We start from the raw sequence: 18,839 nt of genomic DNA, 5'->3' as shown, positions 1-18,839 counted from the left end.
GAAATGTGTCTTAAGAAGCCCACTAGGAAAAGGATTGATCCACAAACCATTCATGTTATAGGACATTTAGCTAGCCTTATGACAAATACCATCTCGATGGAAAAGTATGTTGATCCTGGTATCCCCAGAGTTACTACAATCATTAACAACATACGGATTCCAAACACTTTAATAGATCTTGGGGCCGCAATAAATGTCATGACTCTTGAAACCATGAGAACACTCTAGCTCATAAATTTGCAACACACAACGATTGTTCTAGAACTAGCTGATAGGTCTAAAGTGATTCTTGAAGGGATTTTGGAGGACATAATTGTTTCACTAGACTCTTGGGAGTATCCAGTGGACTTCTTAGTTCTTCAACCCAAATCCAATTTAGGAGGGCACCCTATCATCCTTGGTAGACCATGGTTAGCGACTGCTGATGCATTCATAGGATGTCAATCGGGCAACATGATCATTTCAAGAGGGACCGAAAGAAAACAACTCACTCTTTATCCATCGGCACAATCACCAGCAGTAACACACAATTTATGGCTTGATGATAAATACAATGATAAAGAAGAAGTACAATCTGTTTTTAGCATTGACCAAATCTATGATTTCCAAGAACAAAATAATAATGATTTGGTAGAATTGTTCCTTTCTCAACCTGATATTTCCGAAAATTTGAGAAACGACCAATATCATGCTGCAGATGTACTTTTAGCCCAAAATTTTCAAGAAACATGCACCATTCAATCTTTGCAAACCACATTTCATGATATTTTTCCAGTTCAATCCATCAAAAACACACAGAGTCAGATCATAGAGATTAGTCCAGGGAAAACTCTGAACATAGGCAATCACCTAGACTCATCTCAGCAAGAGAAATTGATTCGACTATTGAGAAAATACCAGAAAGCATTTGCTTGGGACTACACCGATATGCATGGGATTCACCCCGACACATGCACTCACCATATTTATACAGATAGTACTATCAAACCAGTGAGGCAACCGCAGAGAAGAATGAACCCCATGCTCCAGGATATTGTCAGAGAAGAATTGCAAAAACTGTTGAGAGTTAATTTTATATATCCTATTTCTGACAGTCAGTGGGTATCCCCATTGGTTATAGTGCCCAAGAAAAATGGTAAGTGGCACATTTGTGTTGATTACAGACAATTGAACAAAGCAACACTCAAAGATTATTTCCCACTACCATTTATTGACCAAGTGTTAGACACATTAGCTGGGAAATCATCATTTTATTTTCTTGATGGTTTCAGTGGCTACAACCAGATCGGGATAGCCTCAGAAGACCAGGACAAAACCACATTCACCTGTCCTTGGGGCACTTATGCTTATAATGTTTTGCCATTTGGACTTTGCAATGCTCCAACTACATTTCAGAGAGTTGTATTAGCTATTTTCGTTGATTTAGTTCATGATTGTGTTGAAGTTTACATGGATGATTTTTCAGTGTACGGCAATTCATTTGAACATGCATTAGAGAACCTTGAAAGAGTTTTGAAAAGATGTATTGAAGCTAATCTGTCCCTGAGCAATGAAAAGTGCTTTATAATGTTAAACGAAGGGATAGTATTAGGCCACTATATTTCTTTTCAAGGCATCAAAGTTGACCCAACAAAAATCCAGATCATTGTTGATTTGCCAATTCCAAAGAATCAAAGAGAGGTAAGAAGTTTCCTTGGGTATGCAAGCTATTATAGAAGGTTTATTGAACATTTTAGTAAAATAGCTTTACCTTTGTTTAAGCTTCTAACAAAAGATGTACTTTTCAACTGGAATGAGAACTGCCAGCAAGCATTTGAAGCACTCAAAAAGAAGTTATCAACTGCACCAGTCTTAAGAGGGCCTAACTGGAGCCTACCATTTCATATCTTTACAGATGCATCTGACACTGCAATAGGTGCTTCATTAGGCAAAAAATAGGAATCTTGTAATTATGCCATTTATTTCATTAGCAAAAATCTAACACCTGCAGAATCAAACTACACAGTCACAGAAAAGGAAACACTTGCCATCATATATGCTGTGAATAAATTCCGACATTATATAACTGGTTATGAAGTCTTTGTACATACTGACCATTACGCCATTAGACATTTAATGAATAAACCAATAACTAGTGGCAGAGTTACCAGATGGTTATTATTGTTACAGGAATTTAACATCACAGTGTTAGATAGACCAGGTAAAGAGAATCAGGTGGCAGATTTTCTTTCTAGACTGCAAAATCCAGGTGAGGTTGTTCGGTTGAAGATTCTTTCCCAGATGAAAATTTATTTGCAATTTCCATAGTGAATCCTTGGTATGCTGACTTGGCCAATTATTTGTCTACAGGAAGGACACCTCCATACTTTACTCCAAAGGAAAAGAAGAGACTAGTGAAACAAAGTGCTCGATACTCATGGATTAATGGCGATTTATTTTACACTGGTTATGATATGATTATTAGACGATGTGTAAGAAATGATGAGATAATTGATATTTTAAAATCTTGCCATGATGAACCGTGTGGTGGGCATTTTGCAGCTAAGCGAACATCATTCAAAGTTCTTAGTCTTGGATACAACTGGCCATCCATTTTTAAGGATTCCAAGAAGTACGTGAAGAGTTGTGACAACTGCCAAAGAATGGGCAGGCCAACAGCTACAGACGAGATGCCACTTTAGCCCCAAGTTCACCTAGAGCCATTTGAAAAATGGGCTCTAGACATTATATGACCCATTAACCCAACCTCCAATGGTAAGAAGTACATCTTAGTATCTACTGATTACGTCACAAAGTGGGCTGAAGCAAAAGCACTAGTTAGAGCCACCGAGCAAATAGTGGTAAACTTCCTTTTTGAAGAGATTTTTGTAAGGTACGGAGTACCAAGGGAAATAGTGACTGATCAAGGTACTCAATTTACTTCAAAATTAGTGAAGGACATCACAGACAAATACCAAATCAAGCACAGAAGAAGTACACCTTACCATCCACAGGCCAATGGGCAGGTGGAATCTACAAACAAAACTTTGGAAGGGATCATCACTAAATCTCTGGCAATGAACATAAAGAATTGGGAAGAGAAGCTCAAAGATGCACTCTGGGATTACAGAATTACGTGGAAAGATACTACAGGATTTACACCATATCAGTTGGTGTATGGCAAAGAGGTAATGCTTCCTATTGAGTTTCAAATACATACTTTTAAACTGGCTGCAGATTTGCAAATTAACCTGGACCAAGCACAACAAGAAAGAATTCAGCAGTTGAACCAGCTGGATGAAATGAGGCAGCAAGCAGAGGAAACCACAATCCTCATGCAAAAACAAAGGAAGAAGTGGCATGATGCACATATCAAGAAGAAGCAGTTCAAGGAAGGAGACTGGGCTTTACTTTTTGACTCTAAATTTAGGGATCATAAAGCCAAGTTTACCACACATTGGATGGGCCCATACCAAATTATTCAGGCTTACGACAATGGTTCAGTCAAGCTCAAAACTATTGATGGAGAAGGTCATTCCTTTACTGTCAACGGTCATCGCCTGAAACTTTACACTAAGCCCATCAGCAAGCAAAATTTTCTCCAAACAGTATCTCAACAAAGAGAGGTTGAGATACTGCAGCCTTCAGCTGCAGTATCTCTACCTTAGTTCATTTCATTTCAATTTAGAAATTCAAAAGAAATTTAAAAAAAAGAAGAAAACAAAACAAAACAAAATCTAAAAAAAAAACAAGAAAAAAACACAAAAAAAAATAATAAAAATGGGTTAGATGTGAAAACCAGACTCTGGCACATTCTAACCCTGAATTCTTACTTGAAAACCAATTCGTTGGCGGGTAAGAATTCCTTTTCTTTTGTTTCCTGTTTGCTTTATCAACTGAATAATGACTTGAGGACAAGTCAAAACTTTAGTGGGGGAGAGAAGCATCAGCATTTTTTTTTCTTATCTCTCCATTGTAAATTCTTAAAGATTTCTTATCTCATCTCCTCACTGTAAATTTCCAAAGCAGTTTGTTTCAGCACTCCAGATTTCAGTAAAGAAGTTGTTTTGTCATTGTTTTATCTCAGAGGGACCTGGTTAAAAACATTATGCAGGGGGACCTGTTCTGTCCAGAAGACCATGTTACCAACACCAACAGTAATGGGACCTGTTTAAGACACATAAAAGGGACCTGTTAAGAGACTGTTACTTCAAGATTACTTCAACAAAGCTTCATCAAGTTTCAACGAGGATCCACAAGTTGCTGGGCACCAAGACTTCATCAAATACCAAAGATCAAGGCACCTGTATACATATAATTCTTTTTCCGGATTTCAAAGAAGCTGCATGAACATTTTCAAGATCTTAGAGGGATCTGTTGCATTCGAATCTATCTCAGGGGACCTGTTATGAACAGCAAAGAATAGTCAAAGGAGACTAGTCCTACCTAGCATGCCAATGCAACCCTTGAACAACCAACAAAAAGTGTAATGTATTCCTTATTCTTAACATTTAAATTTTTGATTAATTTTTAATGTTAAAATTTAATAATTGTGACTGCTACGATCAATTTCAGAGACACCTCCATACCTATCACTCACCTATCACTCCTTATCCTATTATTAATCCCTATCATCTTCCAATACTCCAACCCATCTCATACTTATATGATTTTGTTAATCCCCTCTCATATCACCTTTTCAATCTCTGTTACCAACCAATTAGACCCTACAGCCATCCCAACATTTCTATTTGGCCGGGTACCAATAGAAGCAGGACACGTGGTGAATTGTTTGGAAACCAAATGTCATGCGGGCTTGTTCATTATGTTTGAAACGGCCGAATTATGATTTAACCACCCGCCGAAGCCAAATGATGCAAACGACTACCTGAAATCATATCCCAGTACTTCATATATGCTTCTAGCACTTCTATGATGGCATCCATACGACCAGTGCATCCATTCCTCTGTTTCAAAAGATGAATATGTTATGAATTGAGTTAAGCCTGTTATTTCATTATCATTTTCAGTTGTTCTATGTTAGCATTCGACTCTTGTGACTTCAACAGTAAAGACTGAAAGTAGCAAGCACCACGAGAGGAAAATGTAGTTAATTGGGTTCAACCTCCATTACAAGACAGTCAATCGAGCATCGCTTGGGTTACTAAAGGAGCTAGTGTTAAAGAGCCGAGGACACCACCAGGTCAACAGTATTGAGGCGGAAGATAAAAGGTAACAAATCAAAACTTCTTTGTGAATTTGCAAAACATAAACAAAGAAGAGTTAGAGCAAAACTCTCTGCCAAAATGACCAATAGGGTCGAACCAAGCATATTCGACAGTTCCCAGTATCACGAAGATTGCATTTCAATTCTTAAAGAAATACAGTGGCTACCCTTTTTAGAGAAATTTCGTGGAAGTAATGAAGAGGTCACCAAACAGTTCGCTTTTACATTCAACGGAGAGAAAGCTCTGATAGGTAATTTTTCATTCAGAGTTTCGGAAGACACCATAGCTCAAGCCATAGGGATTAGTCCAAAAGGGGGGAAGTACTTCAAGACAAAGCAATTTAAAGAGAAATCATGGACTCAATTTATGTCCAGATCCAGGGTTTCGTCCGTTAATTGGAAGAAAGGCGTCCCAAGAAGTTGGCTGGTGCATCCCTGGGACGAGATGGTCTATATCATCCAAAAGTTTGTGACTTGTGAAGGCCGCTACAGTATTGATTACTTGTACCATATCAAGTTATTGTTACATTTGAAAGGGCAGTGTGTTATCAGTCTGCCATACTTCCTCTTGCAAAGCCTAACCAAAATGTCGAAGACCATCCAAAAGCAGAAAGGTAACGAAGACAAGAGCTTATATCACTTTGGGCTAATTAAAATTCTTATTGAGTATGAATTACAGAGAAGAGGGAAAACGTGGAAGGAGTTCTTGGCTGCTAACCAAATTAAAGACGAATAGGACAAGGAAGAACCACAAGAAAACTCAGGATTTATGAATGATATCGATGAAGAGATTCCTATACACAAAGCAAGCAAGGTACCTCCACCTGTTAGCAGTATAAGGACGAGGAAAATGAGAAAAGAGGATGCTCGGAAAGTAGAGCAAGATAAAATTTTTACCACCTATTCAAGAAGAACCAGGAGAACATCAAAGGCCCAGCTACAAGAAGACCAGCCTGAATCAAATGCACCTATGCCGATGGATATTGAAAGTAGTGCCCATTCACAACCTGGACCAGGAGCTGAGATGGAGGTTGAAAGCAATAACAGGCAAGAAAAAGATTCACCACCTGCCATAAAGAAACAGAAGAAACTGGAGAAGCAAATTGAGAAGTTAAAGGAAGAACTAATGGAGGCTAATATGCTAGAAAAAGTCATCAAGAAAGAAAATGAAATGCTCAGAGCACAGAGTAAAGAGACTCAACAGAAAAATGAAAAGTTAAGGGAATAAATTAAGGAACTTGAAGCTGAACAAACAGATATTTGTAAGTGGACCACTAAATGGTACAACCAAAAGAAGGTCCTCAAGGAAAAGTACAAGAGTTTAAAGCATGAGCTCCATGGTCAGAAAGATGCCCAGGTGAAGAGGAATGTGGATACATTGTTGAAGGCAGCAGAGGTACAAGCAGGAACAGAGTTCAGAGGAAGCACATCGGGGTTAGCATGAGGTCATGCTAATTCATTAAGTCGGGGAGAGATGTTGGTACCATTCCTTGACCTCCTTTTTCCTCTTGAAACACATCGTTTGCCTACCCTTTTTCCTTCATACATCTCTTAGACCCCTTGAAATTGATTAGTTAACAGTATTATAGTTGTTAAATACATTAGAATTGATTTATGAGTTTTATGTTAAAGAATTAGGGATTTTTGATAAAAAGACTACAGGAAGTTGCAACATCCTGTAATTGGTTTATTGTTTGACATATGGCATGACAGCTAAGCGAGAGCAAAGGGTAGGGATGAAAAATAGAATGTATAAGCATGGACGAACACCAATCTTCCAGCAGAACCAACACTCCTGCATGCGCGGTCAATGATGGTCAAAGCATAGCATGTTGGCGACAAAAGCAGCAACAGCATAGGGTTCTAAATCGATTTAGTTTTGTTCCTTTTTGAAATCGGTACAGAATGGAAACAACTTAAAAACTATGCCATAGCAAAAGCGGCAATAGCCGCATCACGAATGTACATTCATTCCGAAATGTAAACGTTGAAAAACATATGTAAACACAGTTATGTGTTTTTAGTTAAAGGGTTATCATTGTATCGTTTTGAAAATAGAGCTTTTGAAATTAATACCAAAAACACGGTTGCAGTCACGATTTCATTGTTGCGTTGATTCGATAGTTGCTTGAGCACAGTCCAGTATACCTTTGAAACGCGGACGGGCCCTGCGTGGAATGGGTATACTGTCATTTCATTTCATTTGCAACTTCTGAATATTCAATAGTATGCACAGTGATTAGAGTTCAGTTTATGCTTTCGTTGATTTAATTAGAAATTCGTATGAGTAATGTTTATGATGGTAGCTTGAAGGATTCATCGCTGAGATCATTGAATTGTATCCTATAAGGGACCTGATCTTTCGTTATTTTTAAGAGCATCTTCATGAACCCTGTTTCTCATATATTTGAATTTTAAGTGTGCTTATGATTTTAGTATGTTTCAATCTTTGATGAATGATAAACATTGAATGCTGAGTGTTCACTGAACAGAGGTTTTATGCACAGCATCCTCATAAGGGGATTGAAATCTTGGTTTAAGTAATACACAGTGTTTTTAGAATAGGTAGATGAATTGAGTGACCTGAGTGTCCAGGGGATAGGGAGCATACCTCAACCTTCCGTAAAGAAGTTCTGTAACCTACCATCATGAACACTTAGTTAGGAATCCTTTATGTCTATAGATTGTAGACACATGCCTCGAAGTTTACTGACCCTGGTCGATAATAAATATAGCCTAATCTAGAACCCTAGATAGGACACTACAACCACTGAGCGAAGTGCGACGAGTTGGCTAAGCCAAACGAGCACACGAGTTGGAGAAAAGAGCAAGCGAAGCACTTGGGCGCATATGCGAAGTGTTAGAGCGGTTGCATATTTATATAAAACGAGATGGGCATTCGTTCTACAAGCCGACGATGGAGGATTAGCAGTTCGAGTGTTGGTTGGATAGGCCGAATGAATGAATTGGAAAAACAACGAGTCGGCTGAGCATTAAAACGCAGGTCGGCCAAGAGTGGCAGGACAGCCCATCAAGCATATAAACACAGTGTGTGATGGATGGATAAAAGACAATCGAAAGCATTCGAATGTGAAGTCTTTGGTGTTCAAGGAAAAAGTGCGAAGTAGTGGAGCAGGTCGCAAAAGAGGCACAGGTCGTAATGCGCTCGCTCTCGCGCACATGGTGATACAGACAGGTTTTGGTTATCGGGTGAAGGCACAGGTAGGAAGGCACTCGCTGATCGGTGTGACATGGATGTCTCGGGTGACTCGGGTAGGTCGCTCGCCCGTCGTGCAAGAGGAAACGCGGTGGTGGCTCGGGTGACTCGGGTAGGTCGCCCGCCTATCGTGCAAGAGGAAATGTGGTGGTGTCTTGGGTGACTCGGCTAGGTCGCCAACCCATCGTGCAAGAGGAAATGCGGTGGTGTCTTGGGTGACTCGGCTAGGTCGCCCACCCATCGTGCAAGAGGAAACGCGGTGGTGACTTGGGTGACTCGGGTGAGGTCGCTCACCCGTTGTGCAAGGGTGAACGGGTGACTCGGGTGAGGTCGCCCGCCCGTCGTGCAAGGTGAATGAAGTTCGGTTGAGGAGTGCGGTTGGCGGTCTGTGTGAGGGCGTGCCCGCCCAACTCGGGCAAGGAACTCGGTTGGCACACGAAGGTGTGACATGTTGTAAAATTGGCTAAGTATGAAACTTGGTGTTTCCCAAGTATACTTGTAAATATTTGAAAGTTGAATAATATATTGAATTCGGGCAGACTCATTGTTCAGGGAGTTGCCCCTCCCTTTATACTGTTGCAATTGTCTTGTTATTTATAATTGTTGTGGATAATGAATGTGTATGGGTGTTCATTGGTATAAAGGAATAATAATAATACTTGGTTGAGAAAAACAAACTAAGTAGGACAAGTGGTTAGGCGTAGTCCATGAACATAAGTATTGGTGAAAAGAAAGTGTTCGGTGGTGCCGCACCTCGCTATAAGCGGTTGAAAGACTACCGCAGGTGTAGGGGCGTGACACATCGCGTTTAACAGGGAGCGCACCCACCCAACTCGTCGCACATCGCAACCGTGACTCGTGGGCTTGACAGAGAGGGTGGAAGATGAAAAACACTTTCTCTTAAATTGTCGACCTCTTACTCACATCTTTTTTCATTTCCAAAACATTTGCCCCACTTCCAATCTTCTTGACTTTGTTAAATCACCTTAGCTATAGTGATTCTTTCCTTTCTTTTTTATCATAAATTTTTTTTTTCAAAAAATAAAAATTAATTTCTTATTTTCTTAACTTCTAACAATACCACATTATTATTCTTCTTCTTCACCATCATCGTACAATCTTAAATTTTAAAAAATTAAGTATTACAACACATAATTAAATTGTATTTTGATATAAACATATAAGTAAATTTATAACTAAATATATTTTCAAACCATCACTCCCATATGATCCCAAGAGCAACAGATCTGGTTGTTTCTAATCCAAATCCATATCGATATGTAAGAGAAAGGGCGTGATATGCAAAAGCAAGGGCGCGTTGAGGAGTAAGCTCGAGAATCACTGTGTGCCCCAAAATGGAGGGTGGACTTTCAACGTTTGAATCTGACCATGAGTATGGTCACGGTGGTTTTCTCACCCTTGTAAACCCCACCAACTTCCGTGGATCTCACGGAAAATTCGAGGAAGTAACCCAGCAACGTCGTTACTTCACGTGTCCGGTCGCCGACGTTAATTGAAATGTGCGTTCCCACTGCATATTTGAAAGCACAGAGATAAAAAAATGGGAGAACAACCATAAAATTCTTAGAACGTAGAACTTCTGATTTTGGTCCACATGATTTTGAATACATTGCGTCTCGTCGTGTGGCAGCCGCGTCCTGCTTTTAGACGTTGGATGAATGGATGGTTCTCGCTTCTCGCCATGTTCCACCTGCTGCTTTGCTTTTTCATGGAAAGTGAAGCCTATCAGATATGGCTGTTACTTTCACACCATTTTATTAATTTAATACTCATAACTGACTTCACACAAGGAAAAATCAGAAGGTGCGCGCGCGGACGAACAGAGAACCATTTCGGGTTACGGCGAAACCTTTGGCTTCACCCCACTCCGCTTCACTTGTAACAATAATCCATATCACACACGTGTTCTTTTATTTCGGTTGTGCGATAAAAATTAAGAAGAGCATGGAAGAGGAATGAAGTCCAATTACAATTTCTATGGTTTTGAAAAGTTGCATGTTGGGGGACGCTCATGTCATTCACAACCGAGTTCGACTCCCGAAATTTAGGTTGCAGCATAACTATGACGAAAAATATCGATGGTTTGATTAAGAGGAAATTTGGGCATACAAATTTGTTACTGTAATGATCAGAAAGTTTGACTTGTTTCAACATGACCATGGCAGGAACGATTAAATCTTATTTTCCTTCCATTCTTTAGTATTTCATGTTTTTTTTGTTTATTATACCTGGGTTTATCATATCCAAAGGCAAATACATTTTGCAAACAGTTTGGTGGGTTGTTATATATTTCATATAAAAAATCAGGAATTTTCAAAAAATTTGATTTTTTCTTTCCATTACTTGTAATTTTTTCTTTTGTTAACAAGGCATATAACCAATAAAATGAAATTGATCATGGCATATAACCAATTGCGCTGAAGAAGCAAGTTATGTTCTAGTAGGAATTGACTACTTCTACATCAAGAGAGATTATTTTCCCTTGAGGTAAATGGTAAATGCTGGGAGTGTTTCTTTTGGTTCGAAAGTATGGTCATGAAAGTTTTTAAAGTGGTGTTGGGCTGCAAAGGTGTTGGGATCCAATATCCCACTAGCATGATGAAGAAATAATACAAGTGGAGGCTCCTTCATCCACAAACTTGCAATAGATAAGTGTACCAACAACCTAAACTTTGATCTAGAAATAAATGTAATGAGAAAGATTGTCTACCAAATTTATTTATTTCAAAATTAATGAGAACAATTTATGAGGGATTCGCCTCACTGGTTTAGGTAACCAAGGCTTTGCACTATGTGGGCTAGCTTTCTAGTACCTCTAATACAGAATTGGGACATAGCGTTGAGGCCACACTCTTCACAACATTGCAATTATGGGTAGGTCATGTGTTGGTACTACGAGTTTACAAGAAATGAGCACCCTTTCGATTGCGTATGATAATTTTTGGTGGTCTATCTATTAAGAGACGGTCATTGAGTTCAGTATGGATCACAATATCCATGGAAGAAGAAAAACACTCTGGTGACTCATAGCTCTTAGCTCATGCAATTAAAGGTAATGTCTCATTTCACACGAAAATTATTTCATTTGGTGCTCCTACATGTTGATAATAACATGTGATTCCCTTAAAGGAAGAAACAAAGTATTGTGAAATCATTTATTGATTTTATTGATGGGCACAGAATGAGTTGGTGAAAGTAGCAGATTGCTAGAAAACATCTTACTACATGAAGAAGTGATGAATATGATCTGTTCTTAAGCACTATTGTGTAGGATGGTCTACCTAAAAAATTCCTAGAAGGAAGCTTTTTCTTCCTCTTTTTGTTAGTGGTGCTTTCACCAGTTTCTTCTTTAGTTTTTTTAGCCACTTGCACATCCTTTGAAGTATTTTTCTTCTTTTTTCCTCCAAGCAGTAGAGGATTAATTTGTGACATGGATTGTATCAAGTGCGTCTCATAGGTATGATAAGGTGCCATATTATTTTGATTAGTGATAACAATAGTTGCGAGATTTGATGAAATAACCATTTTACATAATTGTGCATCTCACTTACTTGCAATTTTACTCAAGATAAAAGAAATAATGTCATCGGCATGTGGTCCTAGGTTGGGTTGAAGAGGTTTATTTGATGTTGAAGGAGCATTAGCAATGATTTCATACATGGTATATTTTTGAGATATTAAGTCAATATGTTGGGAACAAGGTATTGATTGATCCTTGGTTTTTTTCCTTACTACCACAACTTCTTTGGAAATTTGTTTTCAACACACACTTATTTTGAGAGAAGGAGGGGTTAATAAGTATAAGAACATATTTTACTTATTTAAATTCAATCATTAAAATAAATCAATCACACATAATATACGTCAACTCTAGAACAAATATACTAGGATATATGTGAAACAATTTTGGCACAAAACCACAAAAGTAACCTACTCTTTATAACCCTTTGTAGGGACCAACCTATTGTTACAAATATTCATAAGAACTGACCTACTATTAAAAATATGCATGGGCACCAACCGACTAAATAAACCAATTACCATCGCTAAGAATCAACTTAACAAGAGACACCAATCTCTTCATTTAAATGGAAATAACATTCAAGTTACAACTTCTACTTTAATGATCATAATTTCTTCAAAAATGAAGAACATTAAAATTTCTCTCACAAAATCTACTCAATACTTTTCAAATATATTCTCGTTTTCACAACTCTCTTTTCTAGTAATGATACTAAATATTCACCCATGTGTGTCTCCTCTTCAAACGTTATCTTTTATATTAAAGGATATTGCATTTTCATTCACACATCTCTCCCTCCAATTATTTTTGAATTTATATCTCTTCGATACCCTTCTTTGCAAAGTTATATCAATTCAAAATTACACATTGATTTTTATTAAATTAATGAATATATGTTTATTCCCCAACTTTGCCTTATGTTCTAGAATCAAGGAATGAGTTCTCTTCCTTCTATAAAATTGGAAGTTACCGAAGATAAAAGTGGAATTTAGCAAGTGATGGTTTATGAGGCTATGGTATTATACACCTTTGGTTTATCCAATTTAATTACATATAGGAGAGAGATTATTTTTCATGTGAGTAATGATCTAGGTGGCTCCAGAGACACACAGGACCAAGAGGGCTTGTAAACCCTTGAAAATAAAAGTGCTCAGAATGACTTCGACCCATGACCAGAGCATAGATCTCTTTGTCCTGATCATGGAGGTGCGAACGGTTCGTCAATCCAAGCTCGTATGAGGGAGAACGGGCCAATCAAAGTTTTGGTCAAAGTTGCGTTGTAGGCCAGGTTTATGTGTCCTATAGTTTGACTGACCCCGAAGCATGAAACCTAGCTCCCGAAATTGGTCAAAATTGTGGCCTCGTTAATTTGCCCAATATCCCTTATTTTTTAAAAGTTGGAAAATCTCCCCTATTTTAAAAAAAAGCAAAAAATATATATGTTGTGGTGGCGGGCCATCACCCCTGCCACCCCCAAAAACTATTACAAAAAAAAAGAATTTTAATAAGGCTGATGGGCCATGACCCCCTCCGGCCTAACCCCAAACCGCAACCAAAAATATGCATTAATGTTAAATGGGTCGGCGGCCATGACCCCGCCGGACCCTCCTCCCAACTCTGTTAAACATAACACAATACATATGGTTATGGGGTGGCCATGGGCCACCTCCGGTGGACTCGGCCCACACCCAACCACACCCCACCAATAAAAGCAACACCAAAATAATAGTATGGGAGCTGGCGGGGGTCGAACCCCCCCCGGCCCACGTGGCCGACGCCCAAGTGGGCGGCCCCATTAACACGATGTAATGCCAACTCATAACTATATTTGAATGGCTACAACACATTAATGCGCCAATGGATACGGAGGTAAGGGCCGGGCCGCCCAATGCGGACCCGACCCTCTTTTTTTAATTCGTTTTGTTTAAAAAAACAATAACATGCAAAAAAATGGAGGGGCCAGTTTGACCACTCGACCCCTCAACCAATTCCTAATTCTGCCATTGTGGCACAACCAATTTATCCAATAATCTGCGCAGGAAATTTTTATAAAAAACTCATTTTTAGTACACCAACGCAGATGGAGGAACTAGGAGTGGGCATGAATTTTGAGATAGAGGAGGTAGAATCTTGGCATGCAGTTGGAGGCAGCGTTTTGCAGGAGGGGTGAAATTTCACTTTGTCAGAATTTGATTTTATATGGTTTCAGCACTTCTCGACGCCACGAACGCAATGACGCTATCCGTGTCTCCATCAGAGTTCTGCATTTTTCGGCCATTTTCAATATGAGGGTGGAACCATGACTACGGCAGAAACAGGGAGCGGAACCATGATCCTTGCAATTTTCCTAAGGAGGTAATTTTTTTCCATGTCGGAATATAGTCAAGTTTATAGTCGTTTTTCATGGTTTTTCGCAGGGATCGCAATGGCGAAGTCAGATTCGCCTTTGGAGTTGCAAATTTCCAGTCCACCCATGGAGTAGAATCTTTGAGGAATCTAGGGGGAATCTAAAAGATTCCTTGAGCCCCAGATTCTCAACTTCTCAGATTTCAAAAATTGGACAGTCGATTTTGTAGTATTTGACGTCATAAATCTGATGGTGCATTTAGGTTTCTCATTCTCTCATTCTATTCTTCAGCCACTTTTCTAAATGGAACGCAGGTGTCAACATCCACGTGTGAGCAATCATGTGATTGATGCTATGAGATCGATGGTCCAAACATCGTCAACAATTTGATATCCACTTCTTCAGATGGCCCTTGGTTGTGAGGTATATGTAGTGTTCATGTACTTCTTTTTTTATGCATTGTGTTGCACAGGTCCTTGATTGATTTTTGATGTGGGATCCTGTTTCTTACTCATTTTTATGATTCCTGCTTGATGTGACGCGGAATCACCTATGTGATGTACTTGTTGTCATGATTCATCATGTTGTGTTTTGAGATACCTTTGTTGTATGTTGATGGGATACTCATGTGTCGCCATGCATGTTTGCTTTGAGATCCCTTTTATGCCATGTTGGAGGGATGCTCATCGTGCATGAGTTTTGTGTCATACTTATAGGAGTCTTTTGACTGAAAGTTCCTGTAGTGGAACATATCTTAGAGCCACTCCTGCGTGAGGGCATTTTCCTTGTATGATCACGACATCATCTCTTGTGTACATCATCACTATTGACAACACTTAATGCAGCAACCTACACCACCTTGACACTGGGGCCCAGAGACGTAGTCCCTCCTGGATGAACTCCGTTATCAACGTCTTATGTTTTCATGTGCTGATGATTGCCATGTTCCTATTCTTTACAGCATGCAGATGTATTCATTTATGTTCTTTTTAAAAATGCAATTTAACACATCATGATAGTAAAAGGTCTTGGAGGGGTCCTTCGTCACACCTGGACCTAGATCAAGTGGTATCGAAGTGGTCTTTGTGTTGATGTGAATTGTAGTGTGAACAATGGAACGTTCAGTGATAGAGGATGAAAAAGCGATGTATGAGACCATGCTCAACATTTCCAAAAGGGTAGAGATAATGTATGAAACTCTACAGAAAGACACTGAGGAAAAGGAGTGATTGTAGCTTCATTTGCAAGCCATGGAAGTGGCCCTGGAAGAACCGAAGCACAACAAACATAACCTTCAAACAGAGAACGATGAATTGAAGATGCGTCTACATGAAGAGAAAGAGGAAAAATAGATTTTGCTACGACAACTGCAAGCAAAGGACGAGGCCTTGGAGAAGCTGCAGCGTGACCCATGTGAGGTAAAATGTAATTCTCTTAATTCATGTATGTTTCCTGATGATGATTTCGTTGTTTTCGAAAATCATACCACAGGAATTGGCTCCAAACTATTGAAGAAAATGGGGTATGAAGGAAAAGGCTTGGGCATTAATCGCCAAGGCATTGTCAACCACATCAAAGTGGAGGAATTACCCCGCTAGATAGGACTTGGGTATGTCAGAAAGGAAGTTGGGGAATGTGCCGAGACAGCTAGCGAACCACCAACAACAGATGATGAGAAGCCCTCATTCGTTCTTTCTAAATCGACAGAGGAGGTAAAAGATGTTGATTTCCTTTCAGTTTCGTCGTCATATAGTATGATTTCTATTGGAGATTTGGAGATCCCAATTACAGGGACAAACATGAGGCTCCTTACGAGGACAAGGCACGAGGAGAAAGAAAAACTTGGTATTAATAATCAAGGCATAACCCAACCTTTGGAGGTTGTGCATAAACATTGATTTGTAGGCTTGAGATACACTAAGGAAGAATGCTTGAAGGTGTCAAATTGTTCTGAGACATCGTCAGGGAAAGAGAATGATGGGAACACATCCCCATCATTCCATGGAAGTTTCCATGGCAAGGAAAGAGCTGAGGCAAGCTCTTATCGTCATAATTACACCAGAGACAGCAAGGGAAGGTATAACCACTTTTGATATTCGAATGTTCATTTTGGTTATAATCATGTTTTTAATGATGCATGTAAAACATGGAATCGAAAAACATGTACCTTTTGTGGATTACATAACCATACATTTTCTAAGTGTTGGAAAAGGATGGCAACACACAAAAGGATGAGGTGTGAAAGACCCTCTCAACAACAGGTAAAGAAACATGTTAAGCAAATCTAGAGAAAGAAAACCTATTGCATTCATTGTGATAAAAGTGGCCATCAAAGAGCCACTTGTTGGAGGCTCCATCCAGAACAACGGCTAAAAGACAAAGTGTCGGTGCATGAACCAGGTGAAGTAGTTGTTCGACAAGCAAAATTGCCACAAGGAGGTGGCCCATATTGATAAGTGAAAAATGATTTCTAGACATGTTATCATTTCATGGTCATGCTTTTGTAAATCATTTGTTGCATTTTAAGATGTAAAAGTGATTATGTGTTTTCCATCACTTGTTCGACAACAATGATGTCTGGTCTTATTTGGTGTTGCATGTTAAACTGTGAAAGTGATGTTATGTTTCCATCACTTGTCAAAACAATAGTGTTTGGTATTATGTTTGTAAATCATATGTTGCAGTGATGATGTGTTTTCCATCACTTGTTGAAGCAACAATGATAGGTTGGCCTTGTTGTCATAGCTGAGGTCTTGTGTCCATCTTGATGTAAACTTAACCACAGAGTATGTGTTATAAACTCGTGGCAAGTGTGGGACATTTGGGGAATTAGTTGGTCAGTTAAGACAAGCATGTAATTTGGGAAACAATGTACTACAGGTTACAGGTATCAGCTCGTCGCTTAAGGCTCTGAAGAAAAAAGGTGAAGGAGATGGAAGCGAGACCTTTTCAGGATGCTTGTGATGAAGACAAGGTATAGAGAAGTTGTAGATTATTTTTCATGCTTGTGGAGGACCAAAGCTCCTCAGTGGGGAGGATTGATCCAGGTGACTCTAGAGACACATAGGACAAAGAGGGCTTGTGAACGCTTGAAAATCAAAGTGCTTAGAATGACTTCAACCCAGGGCCAGAGCATAGATCTCATTGTCCTGATCGTGGAGGTGCGAATGGTTCATCAATCCGAGCTCGTATGAGGGAGAACAAACGAGTCAAATTTTTGGTCAAAGTTGGGCTATGGGCCAAGTTTAAGTGTCCTATAATTTGACCGACCTCGAGGCATGAAACCTAGCTCCCGAAATTGGTCAAAATTGTGGCCTCATTAATTTGCCCAATATCCCTTATTTTCTAAAAGTTGGAAAACCTCCCCTATTTTTAAAAGAAGCAATATATATATATATATATATATATATATATATATATATATATATTGTGGTGGTGGGCCATCACCCCCGCCACCCCAAAAAACTATTACAAAAAAAAATATTTTTAATAAGGCCGATGGGCCATGACCCCGCCGGCCTAACCCCAAACCTGCATCCAAAAATATGCATTAATGTTTAAATGGGTCGGCGACCATGACCTTGCCAGACCCTCCTCCCAACTCCGTTAAACATAACACAATACATATGGTTATGGGGTGGGCATGGGCCACCTCCGGTGGACCCGACCCACACCCAACCACACCCTACCAATAAAATCAATGCCAAAATAATAGTACGGGAGCTAGCGAGGGTCGAACCCACCCGACCCACGTGGCCGGCCCCATTAACACGATGTAATGCCAACCCATAACTATATTACAACGGCTACAACACATTAATGTGCCAATGGATACAGAGGTAAGGGGCGGGCCACCCAATGCGGTCCCGAACCCATTTTTTTAATTTGTTTTGTTTAAAAAAACAATAACATGCAAAAAAATGGAGGGGCGGGGTTTGACCACTTGACCCGTCCTCAACCAATTCCTAATTCTGCCATTGTGCCACAACCAATTTATCGAATAATATGCCCAGGAAAATTTTATAAAAACCTCATTTTTTAGTACACCAACGCAGATGGAGGAACAAAGAGTGGCCACGAATTTCAAGACAGAGGAGTTAGAATCTTGGCACACAGTTCGAGGCAGCATTTTGCAGGAGGGGTGAAATTTCACTTTGTCAGATTTTGACAAATTTTATATGGTTTCAACGTTTCTTGATGCCACGAACGCAATGACGCTTTCCGTGTCTCTATCAAGGTTCTGCATTTTTTGGCCATTTTCAGTATGAGGGTGGAACCATGACTGTGACAGAAACAGGGAGCAGAACCGTGATCATTGCAATTTTCTTGAGGAGGTAGTTCTTTTCCATGTCGGAATATAGTCAAGTTTATAGTGGTTTTTCATGGTTTTTCGTAGGGATAACAATGGCAAAGTTAGATTCGCCTTTGGAGTTGTAGATTTCTAGTTCACCCATGGAGCAGAATCTTTGAGGAATCTAAGGGGAATCTAAAAGATTCCTTGAGCTCCAAATTCTCAACATCTCAG

At 39.5% G+C, this 18,839-nt stretch overlaps 1 protein-coding gene across 1 annotated transcript in view; it reads right to left on the bottom strand.

Moving 5' to 3' along the window:
- Window positions 1-18,839, bottom strand: part of LOC149154326 (uncharacterized) — a 59,150-nt gene that overhangs the window by 12,582 nt on the left and 27,729 nt on the right. Inside the window, exons 2-3 of the mRNA XM_089444117.1 lie at window positions 10,053-10,179; window positions 9,812-9,954 (exon numbers count right to left, since the gene is read on the bottom strand). Of these exons, the coding sequence (XP_089300243.1) occupies window positions 9,812-9,954; window positions 10,053-10,179 (270 nt within the window). The remainder of the gene's footprint in view (window positions 1-9,811; window positions 9,955-10,052; window positions 10,180-18,839) is intronic.

The sequence above is a fragment of the Pinus tabuliformis genome, chromosome 9 (genome assembly GCF_031772625.1).
Source record: "Pinus tabuliformis cultivar Carrire ecotype Pingquan chromosome 9, CPIR1, whole genome shotgun sequence".
Classification (NCBI taxonomy): Eukaryota; Viridiplantae; Streptophyta; class Pinopsida; order Pinales; family Pinaceae; genus Pinus; species Pinus tabuliformis.
This window is presented reverse-complemented; position numbering and strand designations above follow the sequence as displayed.